This window comes from Ambystoma mexicanum, chromosome 9 (assembly GCF_040938575.1).
Source record: "Ambystoma mexicanum isolate Mex_15411 chromosome 9, UKY_AmexF1_1, whole genome shotgun sequence".
Taxonomy (NCBI): domain Eukaryota; kingdom Metazoa; phylum Chordata; class Amphibia; order Caudata; family Ambystomatidae; genus Ambystoma; species Ambystoma mexicanum.
This window is the reverse complement of record NC_090931.1, coordinates 1221756244-1221773919: the sequence shown is the minus strand read 5'-3', so window position 1 is coordinate 1221773919 and position 17676 is coordinate 1221756244. Positions and strand designations below refer to the sequence as shown.

General features: G+C 42.4%; 1 protein-coding gene across 4 annotated transcripts in view; it reads right to left on the bottom strand.

The window, feature by feature from the left end:
• Window positions 1-647: 647 nt before the first annotated feature.
• Window positions 648-17676, bottom strand: part of MAP3K19 (mitogen-activated protein kinase kinase kinase 19) — a 749356-nt gene continuing 732327 nt past the window's right edge. For 3 of the 4 annotated variants that reach the window (XM_069616558.1, XM_069616557.1, XM_069616559.1), the window contains 2 exons: window positions 16911-17608; window positions 648-1749 (listed from right to left, as the gene is read on the bottom strand). In XM_069616558.1, coding sequence (XP_069472659.1) covers window positions 1647-1749; window positions 16911-17608 — 801 coding nt within the window. In that variant the 3' untranslated portion in view covers window positions 648-1646. Of the gene's footprint in view, window positions 1750-16906; window positions 17609-17676 lie in introns of those variants that run through there. The other variant, XM_069616560.1, reaches the window with a different exon arrangement.

The following is a 17676-nucleotide window of genomic DNA, read 5'->3' as shown; positions in this document are numbered from 1 at the left end:
GACCACTGCACTATAATATATTTTGTACATTACTGATGAGACTATGGTGCTGTTTTATTATGAAATATGCTGACCAACAGTAATAGTTTATCCTCTTTTGTCTAGCTTTTTTTTTATATGAATGAATATTTGTGTGTAATGTGACTAAAATGTAAGCAAAAAAATTTGAGGTAGGTTGTGTTTTTCTTCTGTTTGATATGATATGGAATTTATAACGCGCCTGTACACAAGTGTTTCTAGGCAAGTTGCCTGTACTCATTTGTAAGGAATACTATGTTTTTTCTCCAGCATAAAGTTAGGTATTTTAAATAATACAGACTATTCAGATCGAAAACAGCCTCTTTCTTGTCCCAACAGTTTGGGTTGGGATTGTCATGGTAGGTAGGGGTGGAAGATCAGGTGATGATTTTATGTGCATTAAATACAGGTAGGCCAAGAGAATAGCTCAGAGGACACGTGCTTGTCTTGAAAGCAAGACAACATTGAACAGCCTAGGTCTGAGACATGGTCCCGTCCTTAGAGGCTGAACTCTGGCATGAAGCGTGATATAAAAAAAGGCTGTTAATTGAATTCATCACAAAATAAACAATGACATGCATGCAAATTCAATAGTTTATGTATTGCACCACTTTAAGAAAATACAAACGTTAGTTTGACAGTTTATTGATGAAAACCATATTGCATTAGTATATCGCCATCTTGAGTGACTTGCTTTTTCATGGCCATGGAACAAATGTGACCTATTCAGCGGTGAACACCAGAAATAGAAACTTAAATTGTGCAGGAATCTTCAAGGAATTCATTGAACACATGGAGTCATTTAATCATTCAGAACCACCTTTTCTATTTGTTAAACAGAGCATTAATAAAATACAGAATGCAGCATTTAGTTATGCCCATCCAAACAATATGTAATGTAAATATCTGAAATTGGAACAATTCTCATCGATGCAAGGCAGTACTCCACAATAGGTTTTCATATCTGTATTGTGTTCATGAAATTCTTTTGAAGAATATTTAAGCAGAGCACAGCAGTTTATGTAAGGCTCTTTGCGAGGCCAAAAATGATTTCAAAATAGGTATTCTTTGTGCTTAAAATGTTATTTTCAATCCATTGTGAAGGTCCAACTGGTGAGATCTGAAACAATAACATGGTCTGTCCAGATACAATATCAGGCTCAAATACAACTCCAAGGCTAAATGTCATTTCATTTGGATACAGTTTCCCAGATGAATAATTCATTCAATTTAAAACAAATATTGCAAAGCCAGTAGGTCTGCCCTCATAAATGCAGTTTTCTCTGCCCAGTGGTGCTGGACAGGTTTTAGAAGAGAAGAACAAACATAAAAATAACAATGTAATACAGTACAAAAGTTAAAAACATCAATGCAGCATGGAAACAAAACATGCTTTTAAAAGTGTAATTTGCAAATCTCTCCCCAATGTAGACAGCTCCACTTTCTCATACAAAATGGCTACCAGTATAACCGAGCTTTGACCAGGATGCACTCACTCTATGTCACGGAGTAGCTGGCTGGCATCATATGGATCTTCGCAAGCTCTTGCAGGGAGCTGAAGCACTCTCTAGCCAGAACCAAGAATTCATTGTGTGTCCTTAAACATACAGAAATGAATATAAGTACTGTCATTTTGGTTGATGAAATGTTGTCCATGAGTTCATTCTTCTTTTTGGCCAGATAAATGGATGCTGCAAGAGCTGTGAAGCAGAAGGTCTCTCATTTTGATCTCTATAGAGAACAAAAAGATTTTAAAAAAGAGCTTCAAATAATTGTAATAAAATATTTCTATTTCATTATTTCAATATGTTGATCATTGTATACAATACTTCACTGCATTCACATATCATATTCCGCATTAAAAATGTCCACATGCCCAGTTATTTAGTTATTGGCTTGCACATAGTGCAGCATCTGCCTTATTCATGGCTTCTTAGTGGTTGAGGACCTATAAAAAATGGATTTGGATGGAGTTGGCTCGGCGTGCGCAGTTAGCGGCAGTAGAGGGAGGAGAACAAGGTTTCCGCTGCAGTTGTTTTGATCCATGCGTATCAGGAGAAACCAAGCTCTGTTGGAGGTACGCTGCCGAGTGTGTCTTTGGGTGTGGTGTCAAGTGAGACACTACTTGGATATATTCTTTGCTATCTGCTGCAGTGTGTATGTTTGGTATCAAGTGTAAGTTCAAGGGGTGAATCGGATTTGTGCATGTTAAGAACCCTTGACCACAACTTCAAAGCATCTGGCATGCGAGTATTGTGACAGCATCATGACGCAAGGCACAAACAACAGATTCACTTTCCTTAACAAAAGTATTTTATTTTTCTTAATTGTCAGGATGGATTAAGGCCCAACTTGCCCTATGCTTAGGTGGGATTTCTCTACCTAAAGAAACTAAAGATAGTATGTGTCAGTAAGTTCAACTTAAAAGTCTGTCTGTGTCCAAAACCTATACTTGCCCTCACAACTAAAGATCTACAAACGTGTAGGGATGTCAGCACCAAAAGAAACAGTGTTCAAAATAAAGTTCTGAGCTTCTTAAAGCTATGGCTTGTTTCTGCTTCCCCTTACCCAAGTTCACAATAGTTCAAAAGGTCTTGGGGTTCCCTTCCCCAAATTCAACACAATTCCAAGATATCTCGGGTTTCCCTTCCCCAAGAAAGCAGCTCTTCCAACAGAACTACAATCAGTTCAAGTCTCTTGACTTTCAATGATACTTCCAGTTTCACTTTATAATCCTTTAGATTCTTTAATAATTCACAACAAATAATGTCTCTCACTTCAGCACTTATTGTACCACACAGCCTTGTGCCTTGGCTTTTCTTGTTCTTCTCCAGTAGGGGCTACTCTGTCTAGGCGCAGTTGTCAGACCACAAGGCCCACCCATTGCAGGTCACCCAACTGATAACCCTTGGCACTTTGTGATGCTCTTGGTTTCCCTTGGGCAGCACAGGTTTTCTTCCTGTACCCGTGTCAGTTAGCATCCTTTACTGTTGTTTTCTCCTTGGCAGTCTTTTGGCTTTGCCAAAACTTGTATTCCATTCATTCTGTGATGTTCACCCTTTTCAACCACCTTGGTTTCACACTGTTCATCCAAGTTTCATCAACTTGCCTTGCACACTTGCTATTCACTTAATTCATAAGTGCTTATACAGAGTTTCACTTGGTTCATGAGTGCTTCAAAATGGTTTTCACAGCGTTCCTGACTGCCCATCATTTGCTTTTCGACTCCTGCTTTATTTTCATAAACATTCTATATCTTCTCTTTAGTTAGGTATTCAATAAATGCTGTTGCATTTCAAAAGAGTGCTTTTCAGTTGTTTGACATTTCATGGTCTTCCATTTCACCTCCAAACCTCATTTTTAGAGATTTCTGTTCGATATCGGTTAAAGTCCAATTCCCGCACTTGCTTTCTCACACTGACCCCTGCTCAGTCACTCCTATGGGAACCCATCTCCTGTTCTCCTGCATCTACTTGCTTCCCGGGTACGTGTTGGGAGCTCTAGTGAGCAGCGCTTGCCACCTATGAACCTCACTGCAGCAGCCCACAGCAATTCAGAGTCTTCTGTGTTCCTCAGTTCCATCTGGGAACACGCAGCACAGGGGACTGTGCAGTACACGGCACTGTGCAGTACACGGCATCCTTTCCACTGATCCTCCCCAGCCCGCTCCTCGCCTCGCAGCTGTGTCCTTTTCACCAGGCAGGAAAGATGAGCCTCCTTGATGTTTTCTGGTGAGGTTAAACACTGTCCAGAGCACTGTATTGCTGGATTGTAGGAGTCTTGTCTGATTGTAGGGTGTAATTTTCCCTACAATGAACTCTGCCCCTCCAGAGGTGGGCAGAGGGGAAACGGTAAAGAAATACAACAAATATACAAACGTATGTGGGGGAGAGCAAGTTTTAATGGGGACAGATGGGCAACAAAATGGTAGAAATCGCACAGAAGATGGAATGCTATAAAAATTACATAAAGATCAAACACATAAACAAACAACCATTGCTCTGGAAAACCTCCAAGATAAGTTCTTGAGGTTTAATAGGGATATCATCCTGTGTCAAAAGACTAGAAAAAACAAATTGAGTATCAATTTGTGGCATAGAATTAGAAAAAAGTGTATTCTAACATGGAATTTAAATAGGCTGAAAGCTTTGACGAAGAAGGCCGGCACATTAGTTTGTGTGTATTGGCATTCCTTCAGAAAACCCAAGTAAAGGCGTATGTGACTAACACTCTGGCTAACCACAGAAATGAAAGACTGAAAGTGCTATACAATAATGGACCACACAGGGCCAAAATAATTACTGAAGAGGGCAAGTGTGTAACAAATGGGCATGCTCCTGTTTTTTGGTAAGTGTTTTCCAAAATGGCAGTAAAATGTATTAGCTGAGTGTTATGAATCATGAAAACAAAGAGGAAAATGACCACAGTGGTCACCTTTAAAAGCCAGATATGGGTAATAAGTGTGCAGTGTAAAAATGCAACTTTAGTTCTGCTGCCTCGTTTATAGGGTGATTAGGCTTTAGCTGCTGGAGTGGGCGGAGCCGCCAGTGATTTCCTATGGTCATTCCGGGCGAGCAAACACGCCCTTAGCACTTATCACACCAACGTCTGGAGAAGACCGCGCCTGTAATGGTCTGCCAGCCTGGGCCCAATGGCAAGGCGCTCAGGGCTGCTTCTGGCACAGTCCACCTACATATAAGAGGGAGATGGCTATCAGCACCCCAGGGTTCCATCCTCAGTGCTTATGCTTTTCTTTCCGTTGTTTTCACATTTGTTTTTGAGGGAAGTAGATTCTGCATAACTTGTGTTTCTACTTTCCTTAAAAACAATCTAGAAACAAAATTAGCCATTAATGCAAAGAGTGAAGTGACATGATACCTTTACTGTTGTCATGCCTTGGAGGTAAGCAGCCTGGATGAGAGGGATCAAGAGACGTCGAACGAAATACATGGCATAAACAAGTCGCCTGGTTTCTGCTTCTATTTGGGAACACATTCCACAATACTCCTAAGTGCATTCTTTTGGATAGGATGAGCGTTATAGTACAAAATAGTTCACACTTGGCACACTGTAGTCATGTGTCTCTGCACTCCTTCTTGACAAGCACATCTGAGCGAACCTGAGAACAGAGGATATGTGGGTGTCTGCCTCTCTGTTAGTGTGTGTATTGTGATGGTATGTTCACGCAGGGGCAGTACTTTGTCACCAGCGGAGGGTAGCTGATGAATTTCTTTAATTGGAGAGAATTAAATATTTCCCACAAATATGACAGAGCGACGGAACATAGTTAGGGAGCCTGAACGAACCAATAGGGTTTCGTGGGGTTGGGGTTTCAGCCAGAGAAAACGTTTTGAATGATAGATTAAAATGGTGCATTATACAGCACCCTTTCTGTGAAAAATTGGGTAAAAAGCCAGAACGTTTCGAAACGATTTTGTAGAGTAACTCCAATCCATAAATGCAATTGATGCAAGTTACCAAAGGTGCTCACGAGCATTTACTTATGCATTTTCATCCTGCCTTTCCCACAATATATGCCAGGATTAAAACATTTGTATGCTAATTGTGCCCATACATTTCCATGCTGGCTGCAACAATATATGCCAGTATTCCCATAAAAGAACATACTCAAGGTTGCTTTATGCATAATGTCAGTAATTATACTATAAGAAAACAGGCCCAGGCCATGTGGTTTCTGCCAATGTGTGCCAGTGTCCCACCGCAGCAACATGCTCCTTCTGCTTTGCCATTAAAAATGCCATGCCACAGTATGGAAATATGTTGAAACTGCCTGTACCAAAATGGCAGTCCGGCCAGGTAACAACACTAATATTTGCTTTAATATAGATATCCAGTAGAAAAATGCTATACCAAAGAAATAGCTAGACTGGCTGCCCCAAAAGGCCAGTCTTGGCACATAATAACATATTCATTTAAAATGAAAATCAGCAGCATTTTCTACTGGGCATCTATGATAGATGACCAGTCAAAAAGGTCATTGACCACACGACACACGCCCCCCACCCATCACCCGATCCCCCACCCACCAAAATCCGCTCCGCAGCCCAGCACGAACACACACAGATCTTCCCTCGCTCATTCACACACAGCATTTACTCTCCCTTTCAAACGCACATCCTTTTAGTGTGTATTAAAATGCTTATCAACTTCATTTAAATTTGTGAGCGGTATATCAATTGTGGGCATGTAGTTCATCTTCACTACACGAATTCTTCACATTATCAAGAAGAGCAGAGAAGCATCACTGGGGGTTGGATGGGCAATGGGAGGCTAAATCCCCAGGTCTTTTGGTTGTAGCCCCAGATAGAAGCTCAGGGACAACAACCAAAAGGCAAGCAAGCACCGAGTCCCGACATTAACTAGCCCAGGAGCTTTTCCAGACCTAGCAACACCCCTGGTAGAGCAACTGACCCTTTTAAGTCAACTATAATGTTTGTCCGGGTCGGGTCATAATTAAGGAATATAGTAAAGGCCAGGATCTTATTTTGTACTGCGATTCACCGATGAGAAGTATAGGTGCTTATAAAATGTTAATTGTATAATCTACTATATGGAGGATTCCATCACAATCCAAAATGCTATGGCGTTTTATTGGTGAGTGCATCTTGGGGAATATGCCACCCAATGAGTGAATTTGTCACTCCCTTCGAATGAGGATTGTTTCACAGAACTGAGATATTGATCTGCTTTTTGTTGCCTTCTGAAGTAGCTGCCTCATACCCTTATTTTTCCCCTCTCTAATGAGGATATTTCAGCTATTATGGAGCGCTCTTTCTCTAAACATTTTAAGTTTGGAAGCCCACTGTGACATTCTTTCCCCTTGCAGGAACACCATTAGAGGATCCCAGAATGTCACCTTTGGAATATGATTAATTGCCTCGAATACAGCAGATGCTAAATCATTGGGCCTCATTACACGGATGGCGGTGCACCAAGGTGCTATTAGCACCTTGGTCCATGCCGGTAAAATACCGGCACCGCCTTGGTGGAAAGGGGAATTACCGCCCTATTCCAAGGTTGGTGGGGCGGTAATTCCCCCTTCCCCCATTGCCCTTCCCCATTCCCATTTTTGCCCCATAGGGCTCTATGGGAATGGGGAAGGTGCTAATTACTGTGCCGCAAATTGCGGTGCCGTAATTAGCTCCCTGGTCTCTTTGCGGGTTGCTTTTTAACGCCTGCAAAAAGCAGGCGTTAAATTCCCCAACCCGCAAAGGGACCTCGTAGTAAGGCAGTAAGGATTTACCGGTACCGGTAAAATACTGGTACCGGTAAACCCTTACCGCCTACCGTGTAATGAGGCCCATTGTCTGTTTAATAATGTCATTTATCAACACAAGGGGATGAAAGTATTCCCATATAACATCCTGTAAATCCTGATCCGATTCTCATCCAGACTCTTACTATTGTAGATGAGGAAATGTTCAGTACGCCAGATTTGTCTACAGAGTCTCATGCGTTGGCGGCGCAGGAATGGTTGCAAGCATCACCGGACTTGATGAACCTGTCCCTGCATGATTCGGACTCAGATACTTCTATTTCGTCATACATCTCGATGTTCCTTCCAGCCGTGTTTCAGTGCTTTTGAAATGTGTTCAAAATAAAATGTCGGAGTCCATAGGCCAGAGCATGACTGCTTTTTGCAGGAAATGAAACGGGTCTTGTGTGTCCTGGTTACCTTGTATGAGAGCCTTGAAACAGAATAATGACTCCACTCATCTCTTTTGGAGTCTGTTATTTAAATCTGAACATAGAGGGTTGGTTGCATGTCAAGCTGATAGAATTTTTAACTGAAAAACAAGGAAGGCAAGTATTGGTAGAACAGCACGGTACTCACCCTCTTAAGAATGTTTCCACTGGAACTAAGCTGGTGGCTAACAAGTCTAAATTAATGGACGGATTGGCTCCAAGTAAGTTGGTATATGGTGAGCAAGTATTTAGCTCGTTAAAGGACAGAGTTAACTCCGGAGTGGCTAATGCATGTCCGTTGAATCCACTACAAAGGGCTGCTGCTGAAGAACTCATTGTTGAGGAGTATTGTGTGTCTGGTACTGGTTTGGAACTGAGTAGACCTAATTTGAGTTATGAAGCCGAGATGGTCGAAATTAATGAGGTTTCCCTTCATGAGCCTGTGGAATTAGCTCCTTTCTTGGCTGAACAAAGGCTAGACAAAAAGGTATATCCCAAGTCATTGTTGAGAAGAAATCTAAAAAAATACTGATGAAGAACCTCAACAAGCAATCGTCGTGGACATTTTTGAGGGCTCTTACTAAACAGCCTTCTGTAACAGAGGCCTTTCGTAATATGTCACAGAATACTAGCAGCATGTTGCGGAGAGGGGGGATCCTTTGGCTGGAAAGATAATTGTGGTTCTTGTAAAATGTAAATAGACTGTGTCACATGCAGTGCAGACAGATAGTTTTTGTTGTCCTCAACTCAATTTGTATGGGTCAATCAGTGCAGTCTACACCTTTGTTAACGGATGGTGCCATGGCATCTTCACATAGTATCTGCAGCTTGAAACACCATTTGCTGTATAGGCGCATTATAATTACCCAATAAATAAATACAAATATTATGAATGTATCCAGATCTGTTTGTATAAACCCTTTTCCCCATGCTTGGCCACATGCAAGAATCCAGGAGCAACGGTTAAGCTTGGCTTATGGTGGTTTAGATGATAGGGAGGGGCTAAATTAAAAAAACTAGCATCTTAAAAGATGAAAAGGTCCCTGAGTTTTTGGGAGATTTTGAGGGAGTTAATTTTGGTAAAAGGTTTAATCAATGCAAGGAGATTGATAGAAGACCTTATGGACCATCTTTTTCTTTGAAGGTACTGTTTAAAATGTTGGTGTAGAGTCTGCTACCTAAGAATAGAGATGTACTGTCAAATGGGTCTAGTATTTTACATCTCTCGAGTGAAGTACCTAATCTGTATGCTCTCATCAAATGATATAGAAAGGGTTGATTTCATAGATTTGCACCATATGGATCGAGCAGTTATGTTTATAACTTAAATTGTTTTTGATATTATTCTTTAAAAAATGCAGTCTTTGAGACAGTTGAGTTTTAATCTCTCTCCATACGTTGGCTATGTCACTAACCCAAATAAGAAGGATTATAGTGTGGAATCTGTTTTACTACCAAGTGAGATTTCCATTTCATGTAATGCAGGTGTAAAGGTGGGGAGAGAAATCCATCTGGCCAGGCCTCAACCAGTGAATACGGTTACTACACAGGACTGGTCGTGGTTGACGGGAGCCTTCCACCAGTCTGAGAACGGTAGCAGTCCGTAACCAACTAAGTGATTAATTGTTCAGTGGAGCATTACCGATTATTTCTTGGAATTCCAGAGAATGTATTACTAATCCAGAATTGGGAAGAATGTTGAAGTTGTTGGATACTGCAAAAGCATCCTTTTGAGTTCATTTCTAATCATCAGGCAGATAAAAAAGGTTTGTTGTGATGCCCCTTTGGGGCATTATCCACTCTGGTTAAATCTGGCAGGAGTATGGAGGTCATATGTGTGAGTGAGGTGTGTAGAGGAATGTTGGCTATGCCTGTTAAGCTAATGGAAGGGGGAAGGGGGAAGAGAGAAGGGAGAAAAGGTACATATTTGTTAACTCTCAATGTGTTTTGGCACAAAGGAATAATGAGTTTAGATAATGTTTTGGATAGTTTAAACCACTTTATAAATGAATGGTGGAATAAAGTGATAGGGGGTCATCTTATGATTCTAGGAGATTTGAATGGCACAATGTATTGATGTGGATAATGAAAGCAACCCTTTTCCCAGGTCTTCCAAAATGAATTCTGCAAATGACTTGGGATTAAAATGGTTGCAAGCACTTAAGGGGCTAGTGTTTAAGATGATCAATGGGGCAGTACCAGGTGACATACCACATAAAAATACATGGACTAATAGGAAGAGGATTTCCACTATTGACTATATTTCTGTGGAAAATTGGTTCCATACGAAATGCTTCTCTTTAGAACTTACTGAAACATCATTGAGTGATAAAAGTACTTTATTTGCGGAATTTGATGGAGGTGACTTTAATGGCCCACAATATCTTGTGACTAATTGCTCCGGAAATAAAGTTAGGTCGAATCCTCAAAATTTTAAACTGGTAAATGAATCACTTTATGAACATCGCTTGAATGGCAATTAGACACTTTTACATTAGAATCCTTTGAGAAATGTCTGTGGAATTTTTAGATATTTCTTTAAGTTTATCCACACGGCGTAGCATTCAATATACTAATCACGTTCATGAGGTTGCTATTTATTGTAATAGTAAAAGAGATAGGACAAGTAAAACAGTATTATACAAGTTGGTTGAAAGGGCATAAAGTGTTCCAGCTGCAAAGAGATGCAGAGAAAATGCTGGAAGCACTACAAAATAAAAACTCGCAAGCATTTTGGAAACTGATTAATGCAGTTGGAACTAAACAAGCAACAAAACAAATGTGTTCAATTGCAGAGTCTGATTGGGTGAAGCATTATAAAATTGTTTTTTCGGGTGTAGATCTAGAGAGCTCAAAACAGGCATTTTTGCTCTGATTTTGAAGATGTGTGGACTCTACAGTTTAATTGTCAATCCATTGAAAGGCTACTGGCTAGGATTAGCTCTTCTAGAGCCAAGGCCCCAATAAACTATAAAATGCTCTGTTTTAGTCTGCCCAAAGTAATTGGACAATTGTTTTGATTATATTATTTGTTCATATTTGGGCTATGAAGTCATTTCAGTAATCATGGAGTATAGCACACACTGTGCCTATCTGTAAAAAAAGGAGCAAGAAATTATCCTGGAAGTTATCGTCCGATACCTATAATTGATGCGGACAGCAATGTCTTTTTCGTGTGTTATTGGTGGAACATTTGGAAAGTTGGGCTTCTGAATCTGGGAGATTAAGACATGGCAGGTAGGCTTTCGAAAGTAGGTTTGTACTCCAATCTGTTCAGTCGCTCTCCTGGTGAAAAAAGTATGAATCTGTTTATATTGCCACAATGGACCTCTCTGCAGCCTTTGATGCTGTTAATAGAAATGTTTTATGGGCTAAATTGCAGAGATGGGGGTTACCTTATGGGTTATTAAGATGTATTGTTGGTCTCCACAAACATACGATGGTACAGGTGAGACTAAATTCAGAGCGAGCTCTTTCAAGGACAATTCCGGTATGTAGATGAGTTAGACAGGGGTGTATTTTGGCCACCAGTCTATTCAACTTCTACATGTCGAATATAAGTGACAATCTTACTTGTGCAGATTTAGCCTCTGCGAAAATGGGTCATTTGAGAGTTACCTGACTAAGTTATGCAGACGATTTTCTTATTTTTCATACCACCGAAATTGGACTTCAATGCCTTTTGAATGCTTTTGGTGATTTTGTTGAGCATTTGTTGAAGATAAACGCACACAAAACTAAAATCATGCAATGTGCAAATAAGAGAAGATCTACCACTTTTGTATGGGATAAAAAAAGCGAGATTCTAGAATGAGTAGATAGTTTCATCTATCTGGGTTTTCCAGAGGTTTTTAAACTGCATAAATCTCAGATGAGAGAGTGGCTTAAGTCACGTGCCATAGCTCTATCAACCCAAATGATTCGGGTGAATGCGAGATTTGGAAAGGTTTTTGTAATCCCTGTTTTAAAATTCTATGAGGGGAAAGTGCTACTGAAAATTTTGTGTGGGATTGAATTAGAATCTTTTGGGGTTTTAGACATGCTTCTGTTGACTTAGGGTAATATTTGGCATAGAGAATTAAAACTCCAGAATTCAGTACCTTCAGCAGCCATCCAGTATTAAATGTTTATTAATTCTCTCAGTAGTAGCGTTTTATCAGCAAATGATTTCCCCTGTAAGTGATTCTGTATATTATGATTTACATATGTTGAAGACTTCCCTATGTTGAAATTGTTTTATTTATTAATGAATAGACAGGTTATTGTGAACCTTTGCTGAGTGAGATGGAGCTGACTGAAGATGACTTTATCAGCAATCCAGTTAAGGTGAAGTTAAGTATATATAATTGAGACTGGATTAGTATAATGGAGGGAATGCATGCATAGGACTCACTGAGTCACTTGAGTCTAAACCACAAAAGACGTGGCCAGCTATCTCCATACCTAGCAATGTATCCAAATAAATGGAACCAATATCGTACAAAACATATTCTGGAAAATTATGGTGTTTGTTCATCCGAAGTCGCCTCTTGTAGATATTATGGCAATGCTGATGAAATAGATTATCTTAAACATTTAGTGACCGCTTGACTGGTGGGTAGAACTAGGATGGTATTGGATGTGGTTGGGCTAATTGAAAGCATACATTTGAACAGCTAACTAAAGTTAATTTATATACATTTATTGAGTACTAGGTCATAACTGCTAATTAATTATCACGAGTGTGATTTGTTTCTGGATTATTTTTAATGTGGTTTAATGATGGTGTAATATCTTTTATATTGTTAATGATGTGAATTATTTTTTGTAATGTAATATTAGTAGCTGGTTTAATGTTCTTATTCTATGTATTTCCTTGTATTATCTTCCTGGTTTTATTGATTCTTTCTTATGTTTGTTAAAGGTTTTTGCTGCCAAGTAACAATAAAAAAAGTAATGTCATTAAAAAGAAATGCCTTTTGGTTTGGAGGTCCATGCAAAAGTACCTTAACCAATGAGGGCCCTGCCATCTTCATTGGGTTACAATGAAGTTTCCCATTTGAAGGTTAACTATGTAATGAAAGAGAAAAGATCCAGAAGGAAGGATGGCTTATCCTCCACCAGGTCGTACATGTTTGAGAGGTATTTAATGAGAGTATAGTGCCTTGCAGCAAGAAGCATCTAACCTCCTAGTGAAGGAGAATCCTTTCACAAAAGGACTTTATCTAACCCAGAAGGATTAACCAGAAGGAGTGCCAATCACCTTGTCTGTGATGTGAAAGGGGCAAGATACAACAAACCCACCTGTGGACAATGTTTGTAGCTCAAAGTTTTGGATCATGGGTCTCCTAGAGGAATGTGTACTCCACTATTTAATTCTGAAAGGGTTTATTACCTCCCACATTTTAATGAGATTCCCCGGTCCCGCATTGCCATTAAGAGCTCACCTATTGGGGGTAAGTAGTGTTCTTTCCATTAGAGAAGGAGATGGGAACAACCATCAGGCAGAAATTGAGGAATGCATATTTATAATTAAGCATATCTACAAAGTGTGTGAATGGTGAGGGAGAGATGTGGAGTTGGAACATATTCTCGGTCAGAGAAGAGAGTTTGTAAATATAAAACAAACCTGAATGACTAAACCAAATCCACAACATCCTCTGGGTACTTGGCCTGCTGAATCAATTGTCGGGCATCACCCAGGGTACAGGCAAGAACCCTGACCTATAACTCTACCTTAGAGCTGTGAGGTCCACATCCTGTGACATATTTGGGTGCACTGAATGAGTTGCACAGATGAGAGTAGATAAATACAGAGATGGTTGGCGTAATATAGAATAAAATATCCAACCCTCACATTAGGTTATTAAGAAAGGAAGGTAATGAAATTCCTAGACACGCTTCTGCTTAATCCTGTCTGAGGTGGAGAAGCCACCACTTCCAGCCCATGTTTCAAAGAGTTTGTGCTGCAGAAAAGAAATCGACCTAATCATTTGATGTACTATTCTGGCAGTTTTTTTCAACTATTCTGGGGATGAGGATCTTCATTCTCTTGGATCTATGTGGTCATCACAAAGCAAGTGTTAGCACTTATAGAGAGAAGGAACACGCACACCTTCCAAAATGTGTTGGGAACAAAGCCCTCTACTGAGAATATTGAAAGTTAAATCTATAATGAAAGGGATCAAAGGATCTGCTCAGACTTGCCAATATAGGTATGTAAGCCACCCAAATTATAGGTGAATCTTCCTTGGGTCTGGCAGAATATGGGCCCAGGGAAGTGCCCACTCTAGGTCACTGTTACCTAAAGCTAACCTAAAACATTTTCTCACTCACTTGCCGTACAATTTGGGTAGCACCTCGTTGTTGAAAATGCAATCAATTTCCCTTGCACCAACATTAGAGCACTTAGGTGAGACATACACAGAACGAAGCTACACTTCGTTCTGTCAGATAACACTGATGTGTGTAGTGCCTTTCTTTGCAAACAGATGGCAGGTGGTAGCAATCGCCTATTTTGGCTGCTTGAAAGTAGGGGGTCGCCTGTGTAGTAGGTGAAGACATGCTCTGTAGGAGAGATACGAAGTTACTGGTGGTGATTGGATCTAAGGCTGGATGTATCCCTACCAATCATGGTAAGCAATATATGGTGCTAGAACCTCAAGTGTGGTTTGACAGTTAACGTTTGCATTTGGAAAAACCTAACTTGTTAAACACTCAATCGTCATTTTTGGTTGCAGTATTTTTGTGTTTCTTGTGTCACAAAATTTCTGCAATCCTTGTTAGAGAAGAGAGGGCAGGAAGAGGGGTTCTGAACATCTGGTGGGCATTGCAACCAGCAATGCCACAGTATTAAATGCCAACTCACTGAAGTTTCTTTTTCCAAACTTTGCCGCCACACAACCCGATGAGGAATTCCCTAACAATATCTGCTCCAATCAACAGCTTTGTGAGAAGCAAGTTGGGCATCAGGCTTACATTTCCCAGCCGTGCAGTGATCTGTAAAGTGCCAATGTTGGGCTATTTTGTGTATCAATGGGATATTTTTTGGCTGCTTTTGAGGATAAATGTGCATTTTTAGATCTCCGGCGGCTGCCTCTCTACCACCACCCATGCCTCGCCCCAACCCACCACACCCCCGTTACATATGCTGCTTAGGTTTTGTTTGGTCTATTTTGGGGCACTTCGACGAGTCCTCCTGAGGCTGCTTTGTTCATTTCTTCTGGCCACAACCAACTCCCACCCCAAACCCCCTGTGTAACCCCCATCGCCTCACTCTCCCTTGCGACCACCCACCCTACTCCCATTCTCTCCCCCGTGTCCACCCACCCCACTCTCCCCCAAAACCTCCCCCTACCTCGCCCACCACGTCCTCTCCCACCCACAACACCCTTCCCCACCCACACATCTCATCTTCTCCCAACCACCCACACACACCTCCCCCTCGCCCACACCTTGCCCTCCCCCACCCACACTCCTCACCATCCCACACCCTCCAACCTCACCCCCACCCACACACCTCGCCATCCTGCAACCACGCCACCACCTCAGTCACCCACCAACCGTGCCCTCACTCACCGACTTACCCCCCTCACACTCCCACGTTGCCCTCCCCCACCCACCTCACCCTCGTGGTCCGTAATCCACCCACCCGGCTCTTCCCCAATCACTTGGCTCCCCCCCCCCCCAGCCACCCACTCGCCCTCTCTCAGCTCTCCTTCACCCAGTCACTCAGCACTACCCCTCCTGCCATCACCCAGCTCTCCCCCAATGGCCCTCACTTGCTCTTCCCCCACCGGCCCTCACTCGCCTCTCCACCAGCCACCCACCACCCTCACTCGGCTCTCCCCCAGTCAGTCACCCGCCTTCACTTGACTCTTTCTCATCCCATCACTCAGCTCTACCCCTCCTGCCATCACCCAGTTCTTCCCCCACCTGCCCTCACTCGCCTCTCCACCAGCCACCCACCACCCTCACTCGGCTCTCCCCCAGTCACTCACCCGCCCTCACTCGGCTCTCCCCAGCCACCCACCCACCTTCACTCGGCTCTTTCTCACCCAGTCACTCAGCTATACCCCTCCTGCCATCACCCAGCTCTCCCCCACCGGCCCTCACTTGCTCTCTCCCACCCGCCACCACTCGGCTCTCCCCCACCTGCCATCTGCCTTCCCTCACTTTGCTTGCCCCCAACCACCCTCACTCGGCTCACCCTCAATCGGTTCTCTCCCACCCTGCCATCTGCCCTCCCTCCCTCACTCTCCACCCATCCATCCACCCATCCACCCATCCACCCATCCACCCATCCACCCATCCATCCATCCACCCTCCATCCCTCAGCTCGCCCTCTCTCGGCTCTCCCCACCTACCCTCACTGGGCTCTCCCCTACACACCCTGGTAATGGCTAAAATGTAGCCCTCAGAATTCCAACTCCCGAAACTCTGAATTTTTATCATCAACCCCCTTACACCACATATATATGTGGGGGGTATGGGCTATAATAGTATGGGGGACTGCAGGGGGTCCCCCCTGCATATGTATGAGGTGTTAAAGGGGGGTTAAAAAAAAGTGTGCATTTTCGGCGGTCGCAATTCCGTGGGTTGTAGTAATCCCATAGATCCCCCACCCTCACCCCCCCTCTCTGTGTTCTCCACCGCCCACCTGCCCAACCCCCTCTCTCTTCCTCACAGACCTGGCACACCCCCACTCGCTCTCCGAGAACCGCCCAGCCTTCCCCACTCGCCCCGCACCTTCTCATCCACCCCGCAACCTCGCTCTCTCCCACCCACCTGTCCCTAGCCCACTCACCCGCCCTAGCCCCACTCTCTCTACCCCACTCCCACCTTGCTATGTTCCCTTATTCTCTTGCACACCTACACCCCTTATAACATCCTCCTTTGAAACTTTGCACTGCCCTCCTTGCACCCTGATGCCTATAAATGCAAAATGCAAGGAACAGCAGTAAACGCCAAACTTATTGTCTTTGCCAATGCTTGTTTTTGTAGTAGCGTGTCCCCATTATGAAGGAAAATTACCAGAAATGAATGGTGAATAAATTCTGATCTTTGTTCGCCCGAACCAGTAGAGTCTGTTTTTCCTTCAAAATCATGCATTTTGAGAATTTTGCCATTGCTTTTTCATGAGGTGCGCAAATTCAAAATACATTCAAGATCTCAATAGAAATCAATACTTCAAAAGCCAAGCTTACCTGTTCAAACACGAATCTACAAACTCCCTTGCATTTTCAGAAAAATGGCTGGGCAATGAAGGCATTTGTCCCCTTTGTGCTCCAATGTAAAACATTGCTGGCAGCCTGTCCATGTGTGCCAAAGGTGGCTTTCCCGTTGCCATTTCAAAAACAGTACACCCAACGCTCCAGATATCTGATTTGGTTCCATAACCCGATGAATTTATCACTTCCGGAGCCATCCAGTATGGGGTCCCATGCACAGACTTCAGCATTTCAATTTTTGTGCCAGTCAAACTCAAACACGCTAGTCGCTTGGCACATCCAAAGTCGATCAACTTGATCACTCCAGTTTGCATCAGCATGATATTATTGCCTTTGATGTCTCTGTGAATGACTTTATTTTCATGGAGATAAGATACACCTTGCAGTATCTGCTTTGTATATTTGCAGAACACAATTTCTGGCAAAGGACCAAAACGTTTGAGAATACTGGAAATGGAGCCTCCGGGGACGAACTCCATGAAGATGCTAACAACGTTATCTTGTAGGCACGTTCCCAGGAACCCTACAATGTTGGCATGCTTCAGTGTCCTCAGTAAATCAACTTCTTCTTGTAGTTTCTGATATTCTTTTTCAGTAATGGCTTGATCAGTCGTGTCCAAAGCTACTTGTTTCGCAGCGATTAATTGTCCATGGCTAGTAAGACCACAGTAGACCTACAAAGAAAACTTTATAAAGTCAACACAAAGTGAAATAACATAACATACACGCATACATGAATATT